The 9,198-nt window shown below is 46.4% G+C and overlaps 1 protein-coding gene across 1 annotated transcript in view; it reads left to right on the top strand.

Moving 5' to 3' along the window:
• Positions 1 to 207: 207 nt before the first annotated feature.
• Positions 208 to 9,198, top strand: part of LOC308413624 (cell adhesion molecule CEACAM6-like) — a gene marked incomplete at both ends in the record, with an annotated part of 48,148 nt that continues 39,157 nt past the window's right edge. Inside the window, 2 exons of the mRNA XM_080908681.1 lie at positions 208 to 301; positions 3,735 to 4,100. Coding sequence (XP_080764807.1) covers positions 208 to 301; positions 3,735 to 4,100 — 460 coding nt within the window. The remainder of the gene's footprint in view (positions 302 to 3,734; positions 4,101 to 9,198) is intronic.

Raw genomic sequence — 9,198 nt, 5'->3', positions numbered from 1 at the left:
CAGCAGACAGTGACAGATGCTGGTTATGGAAGTCAGACCATTGCTCCTCCTTAGGCCACTTTGCAGGCACAGCAATAATCCTTTATCCTGTGCGCTGTTACAGGGAAACTGAGGCAGGAGATACAGTCACTGAGTCAGGGTCACACAGGCCCTGGCTGGCACTGGCTTCTGTCCACAGCCACACTCTGGAGACCTTACTAGGTGTCCATGCACCGCCAGGGTGATGTGGGTGCAGAGATGCTGACCTCAGGCATGCGCAGCTTGACTAGAGACCGGGTCCAGGAAATGAAAGTGTTGAGCAGTAAGTCAGCTTTCCTCAGATGAGTCCCAGGCCTGTCTGGACACACCCTGTTCCCTGGACTTGCTATCCTAGGGTCCCAGGTCTGCTCCTACCAGAGGAGAAAGGAGAAGGCTTTCCTCTCTCCCACCAGAGCCTGCGACCAGCACGAGGACCAATGTGTGCTCAGCTCTTACCGGGATGGAGGAATCAGACATGAAGGAGCTGGGAGCCAGAGTGTCCTGACAGGGTCAGTGGAAATTACACTCATGTCAGGGAGAAGGGGTCACAGGAAGACTGAGACTGTGACAGGTTTATCGCAAGAAATCAGATTTCTTTCTTCATTCCCTTGTCAGAAACAAAATATACTGGTGGTTACCAGAAGGAATGCAGTTGTAGTTGCCAGGATAAGATGACCCTTTGGAGCTGGGCAGTGGACCCAAGATTGATGTCTAAGAATGACTGTTCTGCCAAGCGCTATGTGCTTTGCTGACTTTTCTAGAATGCAGTGATACAAAGATGGCTTAAGGCTTCAGGACCTGAGGGAGGGTGTTGAACTGAAAGTGTCCCGGAGCCATGGACTCTGACCTGAAAACCAAAGATGACTGCCTCTTGGGGCTGTGTCTTAGTCAGGGTTTCTATTCCTGCACAAACATCACAACCATGTTGGGGAGGAAAGGATTTATTCAGCTCACACTTCTACATTGCTGTTCATCACCAGAGGAAGTCAGGACTGGAACTCAAGCAGATCTGTGTGGGGAGCCGAAAGTGGACACCATTATAAGATGGCGCTCGCTCCCTCACGGTTTGAGGTAACCAACTCCATATATAGTAACGTTCCTGTCAGCTAAGGCGCTGCACCCTGCGCATGCGCAGTACATAACCTATCTCAGGCCAATCCCGAGGCCTCTGGTATCAGCAGACTGGTGACAACCAATCATGGCAAGCCCGTATGCGCTTCTCCCTATATAAGCGGACAGCTAGGGTAGTTCTGGGGCCCCTCACTTCCTGCTCTCCCCTTCAACCAAGAGGCTCCCACAATAAAGCGTGATCTGAGTAGAATCCTCTAGTGGTGTTCGTCTTTCCTCGCTGGTCCAGGAGCGAGCCACAGGTCAGGAAGCAGGAGCTGATGCAGAGGCCATGGAGGGATGTCACTTACAGACTTGATTCCCCTGGCTTGCTCAGCCTGCTTTCTTATAGAACCCAAGGTCTACCAGCCCAGAATTGGCACCACCCACAATGGGCTGAGCCCTCACACCTTGATCACCAGTTGAGAAAATGCCTTACTGCTGGATTTTATGGAGGCATTTTCTCAACTGAGGCTCCTTTGTGATAACTCCAGCTTCTGTCAAGTTGATACAAAAACAGCTACTACAGGCTGCTGGACCAGGCCAAATCCAAGAGGCCCCACCATCCTCTCTTTTGTTTTTTTAAATTTCAGGATATACAAGTCAATCTTAAAAGTATATGGAGGGCTGGAGAGATTTCTTAGTGGTTAAGACCACTAACTTCTCTTTTATGGGTCCTGAGTTCAAATCCCAGCAACCACATGGTGGCTTACAACCATCTGTAATGAGACATGATGCCCTCTTCTGGTGTGTCTGAAGAAAGCCACAGTGTACTTACATATAATAAATAAATAAATAAATCTTTTTTTTTTAAAAAAAAAGTAGATACTGAGTATCAAATTAATCCTAAGGCTGGAGTGTTTCCCAGTATAACAATAGCAACAGAAAACTTCCCAGAACATCCCTAAGGTCCACAGTTTAATTATAGACAGAAAACTAATGACCAAAAATCTTTGCTACATTTTACATGCCTTGAGGAAAAACACAAATATGTCTGTAGGTCCAGTGATTATCAGAATCCGCTTTGATGTAACATCTCTCTAATAGATCATGTGTGTGGATGTCTTCAGAGAGCCTGAAACAGCATTCTGCAGCAGTACAGACAGTTCTGCACAAAGTTTAATTTTTGAGGTGTATAAAACAGGAGACAAAATCCTGTGAAAAGCAGCCACGGTACCTTCTCCCAGTCCTTTGTTTTAAAATACTGTTGAATTTGTCCATTGGCCCTTTCCACAAAACACTGGTCCTGCCTGCTCTGTGGGATGCCTTTAGTGTGGATTATACCTACCAAACTGTTGGCAAAATTTCTGAAAACACTTAGCATTGCAAACAATGGCACTATCAGTTTTTAATACAGATGCCTAAAATAGTGAAATCTCTGAATAGTGAAATTACTGTCCTCACCTGCTTACCCAGATAGGGGACAGTAGCAAAGACTAAGTGTCCAGAGTGACAGGAACATATTCTGATTTGCCAAATTGGGGGACATAAGTAACATCCGTGTGACAGAAATGACTTGGCCGTCATCCTCGGGGAGTCAGGGTATAGGAAGGTAGAGGTGGGTATTAACTCTTCCACATGAGGGGCATCCATTAGCTCTCAGGAGAGCCTGCTCTTTAGTTAGTGCACAAGGTTTTAATGCTGACATGATTTGATGAAAGTGTGCGTGAGATTCCTGTATTTTTTTAGGTAGCTAATTCCTACAAGAGACATTGTTCAAAGGGAATCTGTCTTTGCATTTCCCTCAGACATTGGTCCTGGAAGATTAGAATGTGACCTAATAAGGCCAAAGTAAACTGGATGTTGGTGGCTTCTGCTTTTCTGTGGAATTAATTGTAACAAAGTGAACAGAAGTGCTGGATGAAGCCGGCTGTGCTGATTCTAGGCGATACCCAGCCAGCACTGCGCAGTGTGAGTCAGACTCTGAGTTCCGTGGTTGAGGCTTTCCTGTAAGGCCATGTAAGTCGTGAGCAATCACATGTGTTGTGGAGAAACGCCCGGGTCACGAGAAATCCCTGAATTGCTGCTAGGAACCTTACACATGTATCATCTACAAATAATGCCTGTGCAGAGGGCTGATGTTGGACCCAGGTTCTTTAGCAAATAGAATAGAGAATTCTTCTTTTTGGTGCAAAAATCAATGAGTTTACTGGAAGGATAAGGTTATCAATAGATCTGCAGCAAAAGATCATCTGGAGGATTCATCAAATATCGCAACTCTTTATCATTATAAAAGGAATACAGAGTTTTTGGTTCTTGCCCGAATACTTGCTTTGTGTGAGACCTGCCTAAAATTATCAGTTCAGCAGCCATATGCTAATATGAAGTGATCACCTTGGGGGCTGATAGAGAGATGTATCAAAGCCATCCTGTGGAAATTCTGGGAGAAGGAGGCCCTAACACTGTAGGAACAGCAAATGCATCAGACACGCACCTAAGAGAAGCGGTTCTCCACCTCCCGTAATGGAGCAGGCCCGGGCCACCCTCAGGGACAAGAAGGGTCAGGATTCCCTTAAGGACTTCAAAGGAAGGTTGCAGTAGGAATTTTAAAGATAAATCGAATTCAATTTATGGTTCCGATTTATAGATCTTTCTCTCTTCCCCCTTAGCCTCTCTTTTAACCGACTGGAGCTCTCCCACCACCGCCCAAGTCTCCATTGAAGCTGTGCCGCCCAACGTTGCTGAAGGGAAGAACGTTCTTCTGCTGGTTCACAATCTGCCGCAGACACTCCGTGTCTTTTACTGGTACAAGGGACCTGCTCAAGCTACAAACAATGAAATTGCACGATGTGTAGCTACTGAATCTGGTCTTGAGATTCACAATGGGCCTGCGTACAGCGGCAGAGAGACAACGTACACCAATGGGTCCCTGTTCTTCCAAAATGTCACCGAGATGGATGAGGGAGACTACACATTCATTATGCTACATCAAAACTTTGAAAATGTACCTATGTCTGTGCGATTTAATGTATACGGTAAGTAATTCTGTTACCTCTGGGTGGTGGGTAGAACTAATCCTGCTTCACACACAGAAAGGTCAGTCCTAGGTGACTCTACTGTGTCCCCACATGGTGGTTAGAGCATTTACAGCACACACAGAGTCGAGAAAAACAGCCAAATATAATGGTTGTTACCAGGAAGAACAGAATTGTAGCTGCTGGTATAAAATGATGTTTTTAGCAGGGCGGTGTACCCAAGATTAGTGAGATGCACTGCAGTTGAGCATTTTCTGCCTGATGTAATGCTGTACAAGAAGGTTCCTTCCACTCTCTGAGAGAAGAGGGGTCCAGATTCCTCTTAAGCACATCAGATGAAGGGTCCAAAGATAGATCTGATCCAATTTATTGTTCCTAGCAGGTTTTGAAGATCATTCGATCTTTAACATGTCCCCCCTGACTTCCACCTTTGAGGAATGGTTCTTGTAGACTTTATCTATTTTCCTAAATATAAGATTAAAGGCGTGGGTTGAATTTTCTCAGGAGCTATAATCAATCCATAAGGAGTTAATCCAATTTATACTTCAGCAAATAAATCTCCCGGCATTCTAGTATTCTCAGCAGACACAGGATATTATCCATATAATGGAATTACAATATTAGCCATATTGTTTTATTATATGGCTAATAATTTTTGTATTATTAAATTTACTATTTCGCAAATCATATCACTTTATTTTAATAGCGAGTAATAAATGCAAGAGGAAACAGCCCTTAGCTCTCCCTACAGCAGTAGCAACAAGTTTTTGGTCAAAGTTGAGCTACTTGCATTCCTTGAGGCAAAAATCTCCAAGGATGTCTTTCATTGGTTCGGCCGAGTTAATAGAGGGGACACTGGAAGCAGAGCTTTTACAATCGTGGATGCAAAGAAACAGCATAGAGACAGTTCTTTAAGCCCAGCACAGTACGAAGCCTCTCCTTGGGAAAAGAACAGCTGGTTTATATTAACCGTTCCCTTCTCGTTGAATGGCTGCCAATAGTTGAGGCGCTGTCCGCCCTCAGAGGACCACAGCCAGTGATAACCCTTGAGTACACAGAGGCACAAGACCAGCGCCAAGGCGAATGTAGCTATTAACATCCCCCTGCTTTCTGCAAGGACGGATGGCAGTCTGGCACGAGGCTTTGGCATTCTCAGTGTGCCAACTGCTTGACAATAATAAATCTAAACATGGCTCATCAAGCCCCTGTGTAATTTAGGAAAGCTCCTCTGTCTTCTTTCCAGACTCTGGTGACTTACACCACGCCTGCAGTGCCAAAGCCATTGTTTGTCCCTAAGCCCCAGGAGGATGTGTGATCTGTCACCAGTGTCACTCTACATGCCTTCCCCTGCTAACATTTCAAAAGCTGTGGGCACATCGTTTTCTTGGTTTCTAATAGCTTGGTCCTGACAACTTTTTGAATACTCTAAACATTCACCCTGTGAGACAAGCTTTGCTGAGATCCTCTAGTCAGAGGGAACAAAACAGCCAGAAACAGAATCAAGGAGACAATGTAAAAGGGGATTGTTGGCCCAGGCTGAGCCAAACCTGCTTCAGATCATTGAAAGTCTTAAATAAAATGGCTACATAATTTTTAACTCATTGTTCCTGGTTACCGGGATCTAGGATTTCACTCAGTGAGGAAAAAAGAAAATGTATCCGTGTCTTCTGTGCCTGGGCTCAATACAGGGTCTCTGGTCTGGGAGACCAGTATAGTGACTGATAAGAAGTTGATATTTTTTATGGAGGGTGAGAACCACCCCAACAATGTGTTCTGGCTGAGAACGATCAGAGAGGGCAGGAAGCAGCACCAGTCCCCCATCATCAGGACCTGCACCGAGAGAAGGGCTGGGAGCAGAGGGAACCGAGCTGGAGGCGCAGGGACGAAATCCCCACAAGGAGGAGGGGGGCTCTCAGCCTCCTCCCTGACAGAGACTAGATGCTGTGTCTTCAGGTTTCATCCTGCTCTGTTCAGTGTTAGCTCTGCTCGGCCCGGACCACTTTCACCTTCCGTTTTAACTGTGTCCCTCTTCTCCTTCTCTCTCTCACTGTTTTTATTTCTTTCCACAGCCTAAAAGCATCACTAGAAATATTTTCAAGCCCCCCCCCCGCATTTAATTCTCCTTTAATTGTTCTTTCTAACTAGGACCAAGTCCTGGGAGGAAAAGCTGATGCTCAGGAGTGAAGCCCAGGGATTTCATCAGCCGATGGTGTTCCATGTCACCTCCTTCCACCAGCAATAAAGTTCACAGAACTTGTGCAAACAAACATCGGCTCTGCCTGCTCCGTTTTCACTGACAATCTTAGTCTCCTGCTTATACTGTGCCCTCACCGCCAGGAGTTCCTCTCCTTGTCTGTCTGTTTTGCTTTTGTGAACACTGGCTCTCTTCTTCTACCATGAGGGTTCCAGAGATCCACTCAGGTAGGTCGTGAGGCTCAGTGGTAAGTGTGTTCAAGTGCTGAGCCAACTCTGTGTTCCTCTACCTCAGTTTATTTTACATACACATATATGTATAGATATACATACATGTATGTATATATACACTTATAGTGTGTGTGTGTGTGTGTGTGTGTGTGTGAGTGTGTGTGAGAGAGACATCCCTCTGGGTATGTGGTTACAGGCCATTGTGAGCTACTTGATGTGAATCCACAGAACTGAAGTTCTCTGGAAGAGCAGTACCTGTCCATCTCTCCAGCCCCTGGCTCAGTTTTTAAAGATTAAATATGTACCTAATTCAATCTACCGCTTACAAACACCAAGCCCACATTGTACTGCTGGGTGACAAGTTATCACATTTACATCAGAGTTTTCTTCCTTTATTGAGGGACTGGGTGGGCCTGAGCTTGTCAGCCAGCCTCCCCATCTGGAATAGCTAGGATCACAGGCCTGTGTGCCTCACCACCTTATTTTAGGTGGGAATCAAACTCAGAGTCTCTGGTATGTGAGGCCCTGAGCCACTGTCCACTGAGCTTCCCAGCCAGGACCGTAGGGCCATGTGCAGATGCTTCAATAACACAACACCTGTTACTTCACCGGTTCAGTTAGATGGTGGAGACCCATCTAAGGTCTTACCTGGCCTATGGGCCCCTCCATTAAAGCAAAGGAAAACTCCCTCCCACCTCTCTAATATCTGCCCCCTCCCAACACAAGCAGTGAAAACTCTGGTTTTTGAAAGGCCTAATTCATTAGATTATCTCCTCACAGACGATCTCTTGTTCATTAATCAATCCCACTGATTTAAGATAAATACTAAGATGATCATGTTTCCCTATGTCTATTTGTCTTAGTCAGGGTTTCTCTTCCTGCGCAAACATCATGACCAAGAAGCAAGTTGGGGAGGAAAGGGTTTATTCAGCTTACACTTCCACATTGCTGTTCATCACCAGAGGAAGTCAGGACTGGAACTCAAGCAGGTCAGGAAGCAGGAGCTGATGCAGAGGCCGTGGAGGGATGTTACTGGCTTGCTTTCCCTTGCTTGCTCAACCTGCTTTCTTATACAATCCAGTTCTACCAGCCCAGGGATGGCTCCACCCACAATGGGCTGGGCCAGGGATGGCTCCACCCACAATGGGCGGGGCCCTCCCCCTTGATCACTAGTTGAGAAAATGCCTTACAGCTGGATCTCATGGAGGCATTTCCTCAACTGAGGCTCCTTTCTCTGTGATAACTCCAGCTTGTGTCAAGTTGACACAAAACCAGCCAGCATACTTACCCTATCCCTAAGTGACTCTCAGAGCAAAATACACAGCTTTACCTGTCAGAGACGGCTCTATCTTTAGGGATCCTTCTCTTCCCTCCTTCTCCATTCCTCCTCCATTTTTAGTTGTAAGCAATGAAGCCCAGAGCCTTTCGAATTCTAGGCTAGTGCTTTAACCGTGAGCTACTTTTCCCTCTAAAGGATCTTATTGTTTTCCACTGAAGATAACATCTGGGCCAGGTTCCAAAACAAGCTCTGTCTTTCTGACACTGTCAGAGGCCAGCTCAGGCAAACAGCAGGTTCCCCAGAGCCGGTGTGAGGATTGAAAGAAAGAAGAGATGGTTAGTAAAGATTACAACGTGTGACTTCGGCAAGCTTTAAGGTTGAAACCTCGAGGCTGAATCGAAGCCTTGTTTAATTTTTCTTGTTTTAAACCACTTTAATTACATGCAGAAAGATTACATCAGTTCTAAAACAGGGAACAAGTGAGTTAACAGTCAAAGATCCTGTATCTTGTACTTATCGGTCTGGGGAACCCCGCTCTGCTCCTCAGGGGGAAGGTAGCTCCTCTCACAGGGCAGGTCCCAGGGAAGGCTGCTTCTGGTGCACGCTCTGCCTGGCCCACAGGAGTTCAGGCTGGGAGGCGTGGGAACAAATCCCAGCGGGTGCTGCCAGACCTGTGAACTCTGGAGTGATTATAGCCCTGCTGGCCAGGGCCATAAACCCCTGCCTGCCTGTTAGAAAAGCGCAGAGCCTGCAATAAGGTTCTGGGATAAAACAAAGGAGTCAGGACCACAAAGGAGCCAGGACTGAGGAGAAGGTTTCAACGTGTCTTTATTTTCACGCCTCTCTCCTTTGTTCTGTTCTTTTAAAACAGCCCAGGATCCAACCACTGGATTCCCATACATTTGCCATAGTTGTTTTTCTAATGCTGTGTGTGTGTGTGCAGGGGAGGGACTTAGGGAGTGGCTGATTTGGGTAGAGTCTAAGTCACTCTCTCCTGTGGAGGTGGGGTTTGGGACTTGCCTAGAGCCTTGTACATCTGCCCCATTGTGGTGCATCCAGACTAAGTGGATTTGCAATCGGGAGTTCAGAAAGCACCTGCCGGTTGACAGTCACCTGTCTTCTGGGCTTCAACCGAACTCGACCTCTCACATTTCCACTTTGACCCTTCAAACCCACACCTGTAAACATGTTTCTGCAAGCCAGGTATGAAGATCAGGGACAAAAGGGGGTCTCAAAAGACAAAGAGACTGCTGAGCCTACATCAGCTGAATCTGCCCTGTCCTGAGCTACATTCCTAAGGGTTCAGCCTGGAGCTTCAGATGCAAATGTACCTCCCTGGGCTTCCGTCCTAAGTGTGCAGCACAGAAGCCAGTTTCCTGCCTATGGTCAGCTTCA

This window comes from Micromys minutus (assembly GCF_963924665.1).
Source record: "Micromys minutus genome assembly, chromosome: 32".
Taxonomy (NCBI): Eukaryota; Metazoa; Chordata; class Mammalia; order Rodentia; family Muridae; genus Micromys; species Micromys minutus.
The sequence above is the reverse complement of the archived record's forward strand: the minus strand, read 5'-3'. Positions and strand labels throughout refer to the sequence as shown.